The following is a 17,190-nucleotide window of genomic DNA, read 5'->3' on the forward strand; positions in this document are numbered from 1 at the left end:
CTCACCCAATGTTCTTCCATTTACATCTCTGACCTCATCGAACCTTCACACTCCCACCCACCCACTTCGCTCAACAAATGCACATCCCTTCTCCTGCCAACTGATTAATTCCTCACACTCCTGCCTCCAAGATTTTGCCCGTGCTGCTCCCTACCTCTGGAACTATCTCCCTCTCCCTATAAGACTCTCCACCTCTCTACAAATCTTCACATGGGCTCTCAAAACCCACTACTTCATTAAAGCCTCCCAGCTCTCTTCCTACCAGCTGCTACATGCTCCTTCCTCCCTGTCTACCCCATCTGTGTCACACCTCTTTGTCTTCCCCTCCCCTTTAGAAAGTAAGCTCCCACAAGCAGGGCCCTCTTCCCTCCCTGATCGCTTATGCTTTAATGTGTATAAACCATGTCCTTGTATTGTAAATCACTGTTTTCTTGTTCACTTATTTGTTTATATACTTTGAAAGGCACTGCGGAACACTTGTGGTGCCATATAAATAAATGATGATAATAATAATAATAATAATAATAATAATAATAATAATAATAATAATAATAATAATAATAACTATTCTGGAATGGTAATTGCACCCGAGGGATGGAGGAAATAAAATGCAAGCCTAATAATAGTAATATACATTAATAGTAATACAATTGTACCTTCTGATCTCTAGTATAACTGACCTAACGCATGAAACAATGGAATTTGTAAAATCTTATTGGGTAGGGTTGAAAAGAAGAACAGATCCTTCATGTTCAATATCTTTAATTACAGTCAGGTCCATAAATATTGGGACATTGACAGAATGTTCAGATTTTGGCCTCTATTCACCACCACAAAGGTTTTGAAATGAACCGAACAAGATGTGCTTTAACTGCAGACTTTCAGATTTAATTTGAGGGTAATTACATCCAAATCGGGTGAACGGTGTAGGAATTACAACAGTTTCAATATGTGCCTCCCACTTTTTAAGGGGCCAAAAGTAATGGGACTATTAACTCAAAAGCTATTTCATGGACAGGTGTGGGCTATTCCCTCGTTATTTCATTATCAATTAAGCAGGTAAAAGGTCTGGAGTTGATTCTAGGTGTGACATTTGCATTTGGAATCAGTTGCTGTCAACTCTCAATATGAGATCCAAAGAGCTGTCACTATCAGTGAAGCAAGCCATCATTAGACTGAAAAATCAAAACAAACCCATCAGAGAGATAGCAAAAACATTAGGTGTGGCCAAATCAACTGTTTGGAACATTCTTAAAAAGAAAGAACGCACTGGAGAGCTCAGCAACACCAAAAGACCCGGAAGACCACAGAAAATAACTGTGGTAGATGACAGAAGAATTATTTCCCTGGTGAAGAAAAACCCCTTCACAACAGTTCGCCAAATCAAGAACACTCTCCAGGAGGTAGATGTATATGTGTCAAAGTCAACAATCAAGAGAAGACTTCACAAGAGTGAATATAGAGGGTTCACCACAAGATGCAAACCATTGGTGAGCCACAAAAGCAGGAAAACCAGATTAGAGTTTGCCAAACAACATCTAAAAAAGCCATTACAGTTCTGGAACAACATCCTATGGGCAGATGAGACAAAGATCAACTTGTACCAGAGTGATGGGAAGAGAAGAGAAGGAAAGGAACTGCTCATGATCCAAAACATACCACCTCATCAATGAAGCATGGTGGTGGTAGTGTCGTGGCATGGGCATGTATGGCTGCCAATGGAACTGGTTCCCTTGTATTTATTGATGATGTGACTGCTGACAAAAGCAGCAGAATGAATTCTGAAGTGTTTCGGGCAATATTATATGCTCATATTCAGTCAAATGCTTCAGAACTCATTGGACGGCGCTTCACAATGCAGATGGACAATGAGCCGAAGCATACTGCAAAAGCAACCAAAGAGTTTTTTAAGGCTAAAAAGTGGAATGTTATGCAATGGCCAAGTCAATCCCCTGACCTGAATCCGATTGAGCATGCATTTCACTTGAAGAAGATAAAACTGAAGGAAAAATGCCCCAAGAACAAGCAGGAACTGAAGACATTTGCAGTAGAGGTCTGGCAGAGCATCACCAGGGATGAAACCCAGCGTCTGGTGATGTCTATGCGTTCCAGACTTCAGGCTGTAATTGCCTGCAAAGGATTTGCAACAAAGTATTAAAAAGTGAAAGTTAGATTTAGGATTGTTTAGTTTGTCCCATTACTTTTAGCCCCTTAAAAAGTGGGAGGCACATATAGAAACCGTTGTAATTCCTACACCGTTCACCTGATTTGGATGTAATTACCCTCAAATTAAATCTGAAAGTCTGCAGTTAAATCACATCTTGTTTGTTTCATTTCAAAGCCATTGTGGTGGTGAATAGAGGACAAAATATGAAAATTCTGTCAATGTCCCAATATTTATGGACCTGACTGTATATAGATCCAGGAAGTCAAAACAAAATCTCAGATGGGTCAGTTATTATTTATTATTATTACCAGTTATTTATATAGCGCACATATATTCCGCAGCGCTTTACAGAGAATATTTGGCCATTCACATTAGCCGCTGCCCCAGTTGGGCTTACAATCTATATTCCCTACCACATGCATGCACACCCACACACTATGGTTAATTTGTGTTGGGAGCCAATTAACCTATCAGTATATTTTTGGAGAGTGGTAGGAAACCGGAGTACCCGGAGGAAACCCATGCAAGCACATGAAGAATATACAAACTCCACACAGTTAGGGCCGTAGTGGGAATCGAACCCACGACCTTAGCGCTGTGAGGCAGTAATGCTAACCATTACACCATCTGTGCTGCCCAAGTTAGTTACTAATTTAGCCTCAGAGGAGAAAAAAATATTTCCAGACCCAAAAATGGCAATATGGCATAATGTCCTATGTTTAAAAACCCTTTTCGAAGATCAGACCAATGCTGCTACCCACAATACACCAACAATGTCTCGCTTACCAATCTTGTCCTTTCACAGTCTTATCATAATGGTCTGTGTAATCTTGTTTCAGGCAATAAGATACATCTCTTTTATACTGGAGGACGTACTGTACCTTTCTTTGTAGTGCCTCCTTTTCCTGCATGAAGACATTGAGTGTGGCTCTTGACTTATCTAGTTCCCTGTCTGTGAGGCTTAATTTGATTCTCAGTGCTGCATTATTTTCCTGGTAATGTCTGATCTCAGACTGTAATAAGTTTGGATCTTCGATCGAAAGCATGTTGGGGAACTCCTGCATGGAAAAAGAATACCATGTTTGATTGCATTGTGTAAGACAAGAACTACATAGGGTAAATACATCTACAATATACATATAGAAGATGACACATAATACCTGTCCTGACAAAGCTGACAGGGTTAGGATACAAGAGTAGTCAAACTTGACTATCTAGAGGAAGTAAAAGTCGTAACAAGGTTTCCGTAGGTGAACCTGCGGAAGGATCATTATTATTGTCCTTCAGTGTAGCCATACCGTTATTATAAGTGTGTTGAATAACTACCCAGAAGGAGAATATTAAGTTAGACACTGGTATCCTAACCCTGTCAGGTAAATGCCTATGCTCCTGATAATATTCTGGTGTGGAATACCAGGAAGTGTTTGAATAACAGTTTACAAGAGTACAACAGTGCAAACCCTCAATACAAATGCTTTTCTGTGACATGCTGTTCTTTCTTGTTAGCAAGGGTGTTTAGAGTTGAAGAAATAGGCATACAGGATAAATTGTGGCATCTGACGGGGTACAAAATGTTGAGGAGTATGAATTTGGCACATTAATGTACCTAGGTTTAAACCCAAGTGAAAAGACAAGATTATTTAAATCATCTTGTAGGGAATTATTTAGGATATGATTATGACCTGATTTCTCTACATGATCAGAAGTGGTATAAACTATTAGTAGAGTAATATGCTGGAGTCCATTAACTAATAACAGAGCAATGGCAGAGGGCCTGATTCAGGGATGTACGCTAACTCTATGGTTAGCATATATCCAGGGGCGCCGAGAGGGGGGGGGGAGCGTGTACAGATTACACGGGCCCGGGCTTCCTCACAGCAGCCCAGCACACAGCGTGTGCTGAGCTGCATTTGGACACTGCTTGTGGCCGCTGAACAGCAGCCACAGCAGTCTCCTATGCCTGTGCGGGGGAGCGATCACAATGATCGCGCCCCCCCTGGCTTTGCGCCGGGCTGAGGGGGTTCAGAGCGCCCCCCCTCCCCAGCACGGAGCGCCGCTGCAAATTTTTTTTTCCTCTCGGCAAGGGGGCGTGGCCACGCCTCCCCTATTAGGCCACGCCCCCTATTACCGGGGCCTGCCACGGCTCTTGGCGGGCCTGCATATATCTCTGATGTTTGTGGGTCTGCTCAGGTGCAGGACCAGCAGCAGCTCCTGCCCTCTTACCTGAGGGGGACTGCCGCTACTGCAGTGCTGGCTGGTCTGGCCGGATGGGTTCCCAGCACCTGCTCAATATATCTGGCAGGCATCGAGCCAGGCGCATGCGCATACGCGGCAGTGGCACTGTGCATGCGCATAACACTGCCTTCTGCCATAGAGCTGCAAGAAGGCAAAGCAGCGGCTTCCACTGGAAGCCCAGGGGAAGGAGACACCTCCCCCTGGGGCTGCCTGTCCTGTGTGGGACTGGCAGGTGACGCTTCCAATGGGAAGCCACCTCCAGTCACAGTGTAGCCAGTGCAGTCACGGACTGCACTGGCTCACTGAAGTGGCTGATTTTACTGGGCGGGGGCTGCAGCCCCTAGGTAAAATCCACCACTGCGCAGGACCCTTTCTGCGCATACCCCCTTAGCTGCATCATGACTGACATGCTGTAGCGCTTGGGGGATGACGCTGGGGTAACGATTGGCACTGTTCCCCAAAACTCCCATTATGGTGGTGAGCCGAGCACAGGGTCTGCGTCGGCGGATGCAAACTTCCAGGACCCGGCTATCCATGTCCATTGGTCGTGCTGAGTAAGTCAGCTTATGCAGCCTGGCCAGCTACCAAAGCAGCAACCATCGAGACCAATGGTTGTGATGGTGATTTGAGGCAGTGTCTATGGATGTCGCAGATGCATGCAGGATGTGTCTATTTCCCACAGACACCTTCTGCTGCGTTTACATTCAGTTGAACGGTATTGCACAGCCGCTTCCTTGCCGCTGTGCAATACTGTCCATCTCTGAATCAGACCCAGAGTGATCAATCATGGTATGTACAGTACACTTACTAAGAATTGTGTCTGGCCCCATATTAAACACGCTGAGCATCACATGGATACAAGTGAGTTTGTTTCAAACAAACTCACAAATTTACTAATAATCGTGTTTGACTGAATCATATCTGTATCTATATATGTATATATCTTTATGCAATCGTGTGTGCAAGTGTGTGCATCATACTTACCTACCTTTTATCATCTCTTCCCGGGAGAAGCCCAGGTAAGAGAAGCAGCAGGGGGCCGATGGGGGCGGGGCCTAATGATTTGCGTCATTAAGCCCCGCCACTTCGTGGCAAAACTGCCGCGATTGGGTAAAGTTTACATAGGGGACGGGGCCAAATGCTGTGATTCATGCAGAATCACATCTTAAGACCCGCCCCCTTCACGGAGACCTGCGATCGCCGCGGGTATACTCCTCATTCTGCCCACTTCACTAGGAAGTGGGCAGAATGCGGGAGAAATGCCTACCCTTCCGGGGGTGCGGGGGGTTACCCGAAAAATCGGGAGCCTCCCGCGAAAACCGGGAGGGTAGGCATGTATGGTTGGTGTGCATTTAGTTTGTATTTATACTGAAAACTATAGACTTGCCTGTAAGCAGCGTTTAACAGAAAAGCTGCACAAATCACTGTGATCTGTGCAGTCTTTTCGGTGTAATAAAGTAATGAAAGGGTTAAAATGTGAAAATAAATGAGATGGGATCTTCTCCCAAAGCATAACCAGCCCTAGACCTCTGAGCCAGGTCTGGTAAAGGAAAACAGAGGGAAAAACCAATGTGAGGTTCCCTTATTTTCCTTTAACCAGCACCGGGCTGAACCAGCTGGGTGGCTTACACTACAGCAGGGAAACACACAGCGTGGGGTCCCCCTGCCATAATAAATAAATAAACCAGCCCCAAACTGGTCAGCACAGGGCTGGCAATCCTCGTAAAGTGAGGACCCCCCAAAACAATGGAGCCCTACCTCCCTTGTATTAACCAGCCCTGGCCTTTCAGCTGCTTTCTTACCTGCACCCCTGGTCGGTGGGTGCAGGGGTAATGGTGTAAATAAAGGGTCAGTATTGTTTTTCACAGTGGGACTACAGGTACCAGTAAGTCTGCCCATCATCATTTGTAGAACTACAAATGTCAGCAGGTCACTGGAACCTTTACCCCCATTGTGGAAAAAAATATTTAAAGAACAACAAGACACACACACCAAAGGTTTTAGTCTTTTATTCAAGGCCGTTGCTAGGCTTCTAGGCAAAACTTTGCTCATTTAGCCAAAATGACTTTGCACAGGCGGAGTGGCGTATGAGTTTTGTATTAAAAAAATATTTCTATTATATATATATATAAAATATATATAAAACACAAAACTTATCCGCCACTCCACCTGTGCAAAGTCATTTTCACCTGAGGGGCTAAATGAGTATGAAGAGGGGGGCGCAGGCAGAAGTATGTATGTATATATACACACACACACATACGGTCAGGTGCATAAATATTGGGACATTGACAGAGTTTTCATATTTTGTCCTCTATTCACCACCACAATGGCTTTGAAATGAAACAAACAATATGTGCTTTAACTGCAGACTTTCAGATTTAATTTGAGGGTAATTACATACAAATCAGGTGAACGGTGTAGGAATTACAACGGTTTCTATATGTGCCTCCCACTTTTTAAGGGGCCAAAAGTAATGGGACAAACTAAACAATCCTAAATCTAACTTTCTCTTTTTAATACTTTGTTGCAAATCCTTTGCAGGCAATTACAGCCTGAAGTCTGGACGCATAGACATCACCAGACGCTGGGTTTCATCCCTGGTGATGCTCTGCCAGGCCTCTACTGCAAATGTCTTCAGTTCCTGCTTGTTCTTGGGGCATTTTCCATTCAGTTTTGTCTTCATCAAGTGAAATGCATGCTCAATCGGATTCAGGTCAGGGGATTGACTTGGCCATTGCATAACATTCCACTTTTTAGACTTAAAAAACTCTTTGGTTGCTTTTGCAGTATGCTTCGGGTCATTGTCCATCTGCACTGTGAAGCGCCGTCCAATGAGTTCTGAAGCATTTGACTGAATATGAGCATATAACATTGCCCGAAACACTTCAGAATTAATTCTGCTGCTTTTGTCAGCAGTCACATTATCAATTAATACAAGGGAACCAGTTCCATTGGCAGCCATACATGCTCATGCCATGACACTACCACCACCATGCTTCACTGATGAGGTGGTATGTTTTGGATCATGAGCAGTTCCTTCCTTTCCTTCTCCATACTCTTCTCTTCCCATCACTCTGGTACAAGTTGATCTTTGTCTCATCTGTCCATAGGATGTTGTTCCAGAACTGTAATGGCTTTTTTAGATGTTGTTTGGCAAACTCTAATCTGGTCTTCCTGTTTTTGAGGCTCACCAATGGTTTACATCTTGTGGTGAACCCTCTATATCAGTGTTGGCTAACCTTGACACTCCAGCTGTTATGGAACTACATAACCCAGCATGCACTGCTACGGTTTTTCTATTAGGGCATGCTAAAAATGTGGCAGGGCATGCTGGGATATATAGTTCCACAACAGCTGGAGTGTCAAGGTTAGCCAACACTGCTCTATATTCACTCTTGTGAAGTCTTCTCTTCATTTTTGACTTTGACACATATACACCTACCTCCTGGAGAGTGTTCTTGATTTGGCCAACTGTTGTGAAGGGGTTTTTCTTCACCAGGGAAATAATTATTCTGTCATCCACCACAGTTGTTTTCCGTGGACCCGGGTCTTTTGGTGTTGCTGAGCTCTCCAGTGCGTTCTTTCTTTTTAAGAATGTTCCAAAAAGTTGATTTGGCCACACCTAATGTTTTTGCTATCTCTCTGATGGGTTTGTTTTGATTTTTCAGTCTAATGATGGCTTGCTTCACTGATAGTGACAGCTCTTTGGATCTCATATTGAGAGTCGACAGCAACTGATTCCAAATGCAAATGTCACACCTAGAATCAACTCCAGACCTTTTACCTGCTTAATTGATAATGAAATAACGAGGGAATAGCCCACACCTCTCCATGAAATAGCTTTTGAGTTGATAGTCCCATTACTTATGGCCCCTTAAAAAGTGGGAGGCACATATAGAAACAGTTGTAATTCCTACACCGTTCACCTGATTTGGATGTAATTACCCTCAAATTAAATCTGAAAGTCTGCAGGTAAAGCACATCTTGTTTGTTTCATTTCAAGGCCATTGTGGTGGTGAATAGAGGCCAAAATATGAAAATTCTGTCAATGTCCCAATATTTATGCACCTGACTGTAAATATATATATATATATATATATATATATATATGACACACACAGTATCAGGAGTGTAACTAGAACTTTTTGGGCCCCATAGCAACATTTTTAAGGGTCTCCCCCTAACTTAGGTCTTACACAATGCCCACAGTAGTAGTTCCCTTAAAACACTAAATGCCCACTTGTAATGGTGCCCCTTATGCAATGCCCACTGTAAAGGTGTCCCTTACACAGTCCCCCCAGCAGTAATAATGCCCCTAAAAGTAATGCCCCCAGTAGTAAAGGCCCCTGTAGTAAGGCCCCTGTAGTGCCCCCAATAGTAAGGCCCCTGTAGTGCCCCCATATGATGTCCCCAGTAGTAAGGCACCTGTAGTGCCCCCAATAGTAAGGCCCCTGTAGTGCCCCCAGTAGTAGGGCCCCTGTAGTGCCCCCAATAGTAAGGCCCCTGTAGTGCCCCCAATAGTAAGGCCCCTGTAGTGCCCCCAATAGTAAGGCCCCTGTAGTGCCCCCAATAGTAAGGCCCTTAGTGCGTCCCCTGTAATGTCCCCTGTAGTGTCCCCAGTAGTGCGGCCCCTGTAATGCCCCCCGTAGAGCCCCCAGTAATGCCCCCTGTAGTGCGGCCCCAGGAGTGCCCCCAATAGTAAGGCCCCTGTAGTGCCCCCCAGTAGTGCGGCCCTGTAATGCCCCCTGCAGTGCCCCCAGTAGTGCGGTCCCTGTAGTGCCCCCAGTAATGCGGCCCCTGTAATGCCACCAGTAGTGCCCCCAATAGTAAGGCCCCTGTAATGCGGCCTCTGTAATAAGCCCCCGCGCGTGCATACACACACACACAAAAAAAGCAACACTTACCTTAAACCCAGCTCCAGTGCCCGTTGCCGTCCGTCCCAGTCGCCCGCTCCTTGGAACTATGGGAGTGACGTCATGATGTCACTCCCATAGTGCACTGCGGGACCCGGAACACGGAGCTCAGGGGTGAGTTCCATCCTCCGGCTAGCACCGGGGGGAGGAGGTAGAGAAGGAGCCGGATGCCAGCTGGTAACACAAACTCAGCGGGCACCCGGCAAATGGGGGGTGATCGGAGGGCCGGGCACCCTCTAGTGGCCGGCACCCCTAGGAAGCTGCCTAAGCTTGCCTAGTGGAAGCGACGGCCCAGCTTTTATTACACATGCACTTACTCTCTCACCTGCACTCACATTCACCCCCACTACATACTTAGCTACTCTGTGGCACAGGTTGATCATCTTCTCCAGTATGTTTCCGGTCTTCTGAAAATAAAAAAAAACAAGTAACCTGGACTACGAACAGCACTATACTGTATCTAGCTGAGCTAGCGCTAGCTGAGTGACAGAAAACCCACAAGGTTTCCTGCACTTTAGCTGCTCTTAGCCAATCAGTGGATGATTACTATGAAACGCTGATTGGCTAAGAGCAGACGTATTCTTAGCCAATCATGGTCAATGTACAGGTCACCTACGAGGGTTTCCTGTACCTTAGCCATAATCGGCTAAGAGTCCACCTTATTAATTATTCTCAGAAGCCAGCATAGATCGCAGTGATTTGTGCAGCACTTCTGCTAAACACGCTGCTGGGGAAAAGGGTCTATTTCAAACTTCTATTTTGTCCTGAGGTTTGCTCCATTTAGAATCGTGTTAGCAGATTTTTGGTAAATCCCTGTGGTGCATTCCTCTCTAAGGAAAGTACTCCGAACTGGCCGATGGTGTATTGACTTCTATTTGTGTTTTTAGCCGTGTTTTGCAGATAGATGTGTTTTATTAAATACCCATGTTTACCCTTAGTAAATCCCTGTGTTTGAAAACCAGGGGAAACTCTCACGGGAACACTAACTTGGCCAGACACAATTCTTAGTAAATTTACCCCTAAGTGGCCAAATTTTTAAGACCACCTGGTTAGTACTTTGTTGGGCCATCTTTTGCTCTTAATATGGCTTGTATTTGTCTAGACATGGATTCTGCTAACGGTCAGTATTTGTTTCTTGGGGAATATAAGCTCAAATGCAATGAACTGCATCTCCATAACATTGCCTCTGCCAGCCTGAATAGTCATGCCTGGCGACTGGGGGTGCAAGGGGGAGGCTTGTACCGGGTCCCAATATTCCAAGGGGTTCTGGCCCCTCAGGAATCTTGGGAGTCCAGTATATGTGCCCCCCTTACCTGCGCCACTGCAGTATTCAGTAGGACACAGACAAGAAGAGTGAGCCCAGTGACTGACACAATAAAGATGTATATATTTTTTTTTTTTACCGGTGCAGCGTGCATGGATCGAAGGAGCAGTCCGCAAAGAGGAGCAGCAGGCAGGAAGAGGTGTGAGCTCGGCTGGAGAGATGCAGGGGTTGGGGGGGCTGTAGATAAAGCAACACTGATACAACTGAATACAGGGGTATGTGCTGGTGAGACACAGGTTGATGGGGATGAGAGACACAGGGGGGATAAGATTGAGAGAAACAGGGGGGTGAGGTTGATAGATATATGTGGGGTGAGGTTGAGAGACACAGGGATGGTGCTGGAGAGACATGGCAGGGATAGTGCTGGAGCTGCACAGGCGAGGATGAGGCTGGAGAGATAAAGCTGAAACAACACAGTCGAGAATGATGCTGAAGACACATGGGGGATAAAGCACAGGCAGTGATGTGGTTGGAGAGACTGGAGGAAGAGGGTAGAGATACACAGGGGGGGTAAGCCAATGACCAACTGTCCTGTACCTATAGTGGAGGATTGGGGGGCCCAAAATATGAGTGTGCTGGGACCCAAGATTTCTGATGCTGGCTCTATGCAAAAATGATACCTGCTTTCATGCTGTTGTCTCCATATCCTCACCTACCTTCTGCATGGTGTAGTTGAAAATATGATTCATCAGACCACATGACCCTTTTCCAATCATTTACTGTTCAATTCCTGTGCTCCTGAGCAAACTGAAGATGTTTCACCCTGTTTGCAGCAGATAGCAATGGTGTACAGACAAGCCTTCTGCTTCTATAGCCCATATTATGTAATATGCGATGTACTGTTCACCATCTGAAATGGTTCCTGTTTCAGAGTATCCATAATATGTTGTACTGTTATGGGACTGAACAAGTCTGACCCCTCTTTGTTCTGCTCGAGCATCCAGTAACCATTAACTTCCACGGGCCTTGCGCTCAGACTCAGTTTTTTGTCTGCTGGTCCACTCTGTGTAAACTTTAACAACTGTCTTCCTCAAACAATTTACCAGTGCAGCCATATTGGTAATACTATGAGTGACAACAATTATTCCATGTTCAAAGTTTTTCAGAGCATGTCGTTTACCCATTATTTAATGTGACACACTTCATTAGTCTCTGCACACCTTTCCGTTCATATACAGATTCAGACATCCTACGACAGTATTATCTGCGGAATAGCTGATTGCATAAAATCACCTGGTGTCCATAACAATTTGGCCACTTAGGGCCTGATTGAGATGTGGACGCTGTTGTGGCATCAGATGCAAGCAGCCAATGTTTTCAGTCTATGCATGCATCCGAGTTGTCCTATGCATGCATCCCGATGGTTACCGCCGGGGGGGTCGCAAAGCAAATTTAGTCGCAGAGAGGTAGAATTTCTGTGGGCATTTCTTGGTAATCATGGGGTGACAAGCCAGAAGCAGATGTGTCCCAGTCAGTGACTTGGACTTTTTCCATATTTGCATTAATTTTAGCAGACATGTTAAGACACAAATTTTGCGCCTCCATAGGGCTGGTGAAATGTTGATTGTACAACTGATGTGCAACCGACGATGCTTATTTTTACGCATCAGTTGTAGTCTGACATCTGGTGAGTCAGTTTGAACACCGGCTAGGCTGCTCATGACAAGGCAACGTGACTTATTGGAGTTTGAATGGGATATAAACGTGGGTGCCCGACAGATGGGACATTTAATTTCAAAAGTTGTGCGGACATTCAACATTCCTCGATCTACGGTGTCAGGTGTATACCTGGAATACCTCATGAAAGGCATTACCACCCACCGTGGACAGTGCAGTGGACGACCTCGGGTGCTTAGTGATCGTGACCAGTGGCATCTGGCCAGAATTGTGCGTGGTAACAGACAATCGACATTGGCCCAAATCGCATCCACATTCAATACAAGAGGTACCAGACTCATATCCAGCAGGTGAGCACACGTCATTGACCATTATGTTGCATTGCTTGATGACCATTTGAAGCCCTTCATGGACTGTATGTACCCCACAACGATGGAATATTCCAGCAGGATAATGCTCCATGTCACTGGACAAGTCAAGTTGACCAGAATTGGTTTGAGGAGCATTGTGGAGAGTTCCGACGAATGGTGTAGCTACCACATTTGCCCAACATGAACCCAATCAAGCATTTGTGAATGTGGTGGAGAGGTCAATTCACACCCAAGATCCTGCACCTACAAATATCAGGGAGCTGCGGGAAGCTCTCCAGACGGCATGGGTCAACATCTTTACAGAGGTTTTTCGTCCACTTGTGGAATCATTGCCATATCGAGTTGCTGCACTTCACTGGGTTAGAGGGGATCCTACACAATACTAGGCATCTATCCCATGACTTTGAACATGTCAGTGTATACTCTATACATATATGCGTGCCATTTGTTTTTCCTTTTGGATACCCCCATCTAGAGCCGTCAGCAATAGGAGTTCCATCTGTGTCTTCACGCCTCAAGCAAGGAAGGTAGCCTACATGCCAACAGCACTCCCATGAGATGGATCTATTCTGTGCTTTTTCACAGTAAATGGCCAGATGCTCCCTGAAAATGGCCACTTCAGGGATGGAGAGAAGTGGCACGCTCAGAGTGAACTGTCCACATTTGTATCCTTCGTCAAATGCATATGCATGGTGAGGTGCATGTGCAGTCTGCTGATAACTGCAGGATCCACTCGCTTTTGGACTTGCTTCCGACTCAGAACCAAGCCCAAAATGAGTTCTATTCCCATGCAAGACATGCCACACACTTTAACAAAACACCCACATTCCTTTCAGAACTGCAAACCTGGAGTATCCAGGCTAAATCTGGACATAGGGCCTGATTCAGACCCGCTCGCGAGCGCTGAGCACTCACAAGCGGGTCGATGTTGGGTCAGTGCGCATGCGCACGATGGACTCGGCTCCGTCGTGCGCATGCGAGAGACCCGGATAGCGACGGGCGAGCCGTCGCTATGGGTCTCGCTACAAAGGGGGTGTGCTGTCGATGGTGACAGCACGCCCCCTTTGGTGGCCGTGCCGGGCCAGACAGAGGCGTTCCCATGGTGCGAGCGCATAGTGCGGCCGCTCGCTATTACTTAGTGGGCGGCTTTACGCGACGCAATGCGAGCACATGATTTAAATAGCTGGCCCCTTTTAGCCAGCGAGCGGATGCAAATAGCGTCCGGGTCTGAATCAGGCCCAGAGTGGCAGTTTTAATTTGAGGCGCACGTAGGGAGAAATGTATTGTAAATGTAGTTGGCATTCCTGAGCAGTGACAGAGAGGTGACTTAGCGCACACACGGAGTTAGCCTGACTAATGGCCGTGTTATGGGAGTGATAAAGGCATGACGGTGGAAATGGCTGCGTACATAGACGCTCAACTGCTCAGATAGGTAGTCATTCTCGGATGGAGACCTACCATAGGGCTGGTGCAAGTTTCGATGGTATGAGTGATAGTGGTGTCTGAGGATGCACCAATCGGTATTACAGTGTGTACGGATGCTGCAAGTGGGCATCTCAGTTCTTGCACATTTTGACGAATGGATGTACATAAGGGATAGTACTTTGTATCTGCATTTGCATAAAGTCGCAGACGGCTGACTGTCAATAGACGCTGCCGGGTCCACCTCTGAATCAGGCTCGTAGTTCCAATAATTACAAATGATAATAATTACACATAATGTAAGAAAATCTATTGCCAGATTATAAACATAAAAGGCGATCTACAAGGTTCATATATATTTACCTGATTAAACTGGTGCATAGCTGCAGAAGGTGAATTCAGGATTGGTGTCACACTTTCTCCCACAGACCTGCCAACAGATGGACTCCTCCAAGATAAGACACATGTTTCCAGTGAAGAGATCACGTCCTGTAGCTGCAGGAACAGGTCATTTTGATATACTGAAAGACAATATAAAACAACAGAAGTGATACAACATAGTGGAGCCGTGGTGCAAGGATGTTTAAGTGTGAGCAGATGCATGTTCATGTGCTACCCAGTCGATCCTATGAGAGAAGTGAAAACCTGGACAGCTGTCATCATTATCCTTGAAAATAGGCCTATCTTCACATACACACAGCTCTGCATAGCCCACAGTACTGTCAACACGCCCTTGCTAAAACTTGGCGTACATGTTAACACCTCGTTATCGCCCATTTATGCCCCTTCAGCTATCGGAGATGCTACTCAGTTGCGTTCAACTCTGAATCACCATAGATACCTACAATCAGCAGTCAGAGCATGCGCAGTGCAAAAACACACAAGATCCATACGCAAAACTGACTGTAAATCAGCGAGTCCAGAGGTCCTGGAATTGTGGCATATGACACACGGCTAATAGTATTGACCTATATGTCTGTTGAGTCCCCTTCCTCTGATTTAGTTTAAGTGGTACAAATACACACTACCAATCGCTGAGCCTCTCTAGTGTGTTTCTTTGGAATCATATCAGTTTATCCCTTCCTTTGAAGGCTCAACATAAATTGTCTATCCTCAAATCTACGATGTGTATTGACCTCTGCCCTCCTTCCTTCATAAATATTCTCCTATCTTCCCCATTTGCCCCACTCAGTACTCTAATTAGGAGATAGTACTGTTGGTTAATTATTGCAGTTCTGTTTTTGGTAATGTAGCGAAGAACAGAGTAAATCAGAACCCGCTCATCACTAAAAATGACACTTCTGGATTCATTACAGGTTATAACCAGTTGGTTTTCCTGATTTCATAACTTCTGTTAAGGAGACAAATGTCTTTCAAAATAATTTTGAATAACCCCAAAGGCCTTAAAAGATCCATAAAATGGTCACTACACCATAGTACAGTCAATAAACTTAACAGTGGTTTTATGTTTATACAGAAAACTATTTATAAGAAAGGCAACCACCCTTCCTTGACCTGACACAGATTTTCCTATATGGAGTTTGTCTTAATTTATCTGCTAGATACACTTTCATAAAAAAAAAATGTTGCCAGTTACAAAAATTATGAACCTATATGTATTTTTGTTTAATTTTTTTTTCTAATAAAAATGCTTTATGTACATAAAAATAAAACATTTTTCATGCAGCCTCCCCTATTGCCATTATATGTAGAAATGCTACTGTTCTTAAATAAGCTTCCCCAAGCCATTATCTCATTAATGAAAATACCTATTAATCACAATGAGGTGAAGGCAGAATACAGGCTCTGGGTGTGCAGACAGGCACATGCTATGAAGGCAGAGATGAGTAAACCATCTTACTATGTAGTGCCCATTTATAACCATGAAACCTACTACTGTATGTATTTAATGGAGAAAAAAAATCTTCCTCCGTTATCACCACTGTTGGTCTGTCAACTCCTGACACATTTACATATATCTCTGAAAGTTATTAGTAACTCTTTTCTAGAAGCCATGAGCAGCGTGACCGGGAGCCTTCAATGACCTCTTGCACAGGGACAGGGAGTGGTTAAAGTATACAAAAACAGGAAACTCAGTGTAATATCCTGGTCTGCTGTAATACAATGACAGAGGACATAGAGTTGCCAGTGAAAAATCAGTGTCTGAAAATTAACTTCATAATAACATTTCTAATTTTATATGTATCTATTGTGTATGTTTGTGAAGACAAATGGCAACACCTATTTATAATAAGAGATTTCTATAAAACTTCTTTGACTCTTTATTTTTCTGCATTTTGTAACTATTTAATCATTTATAGTTTTATACACATCTAAAACAACCTATTTCAGGGACAGCTTACACTAAGAAATACTGACAGTGCTACACAGAGTAATATGTTATTACAATGGAGGTCGTGTATGAAAACCAACCAAAGGAGCTGGACAGAAAAGGTGAATCAAATTTAAATAGAGGCTATATAGATAATTAAGAAAAACAAACATATATCATCAGGTGATTACAAGAAGGTAGATGGATAAAATATACAATAAAATAGTTCCATTACAACACAGTGTACAAATAAGTCACTAACAGTAAGGTATATGTATGCTCTCACTTACCATTTATGTCTGAGCCGTCCATTGTACCCAAAAGCATATAAAAGACTGGAAGCAAGGGAAGGAAACAGGGTGTGATCTGGATGCATGGACATTTGTCTGATAGGAAGTACTTTTCTCAGGATAGAAAAAGTGTTTGTATACCTTGTCACTTGCACTTTAAAGTACTGTATAGTTCTAAAATATATTCTTAATAAACCAGAACTTGCACTACAGGTAACAACTAACGAGGGAATACTGACATATTATCTATCTCATGTCTGAGAATATAAAGCCTTGGGATTTTGCTTCTAAGGGGGAGTACACCAAAAGGGGTATAGCTGTGATACCCTGAGAGGTGGTAGTTTTCAGTACGTTTGCTATGTGCGGACAGCAGTAGCATGCAATTATCGGCACAGATGTGTTGATACTGTGGAAATATCGTGTAGGGTGCAATGAGAGGCCAGATGTAGTGGCACTGTTGGAACAGCACATAGCATGCACTTAGATAATTGGAGTAGATGCAGTAACGCTGGATCT

At 44.5% G+C, this 17,190-nt stretch overlaps 1 protein-coding gene across 1 annotated transcript in view; it reads right to left on the reverse strand.

The window, feature by feature from the left end:
* USHBP1 (USH1 protein network component harmonin binding protein 1) overlaps positions 1-16,729 on the reverse strand; it is a 50,284-nt gene extending 33,555 nt beyond the window's left edge. The window contains exons 1-3 of the mRNA XM_088478559.1: positions 16,675-16,729; positions 14,416-14,573; positions 3,049-3,225 (exon numbers count right to left, since the gene is read on the reverse strand). Coding sequence (XP_088334685.1) covers positions 3,049-3,225; positions 14,416-14,573; positions 16,675-16,711 — 372 coding nt within the window. The 5' untranslated portion in view covers positions 16,712-16,729. The remainder of the gene's footprint in view (positions 1-3,048; positions 3,226-14,415; positions 14,574-16,674) is intronic.
* Positions 16,730-17,190: the final 461 nt, after the last annotated feature.

This window comes from Taudactylus pleione, unplaced genomic scaffold (assembly GCF_031769625.1).
Source record: "Taudactylus pleione unplaced genomic scaffold, aTauple2 ptg000214l, whole genome shotgun sequence".
NCBI lineage: Eukaryota > Metazoa > Chordata > Amphibia > Anura > Myobatrachidae > Taudactylus > Taudactylus pleione.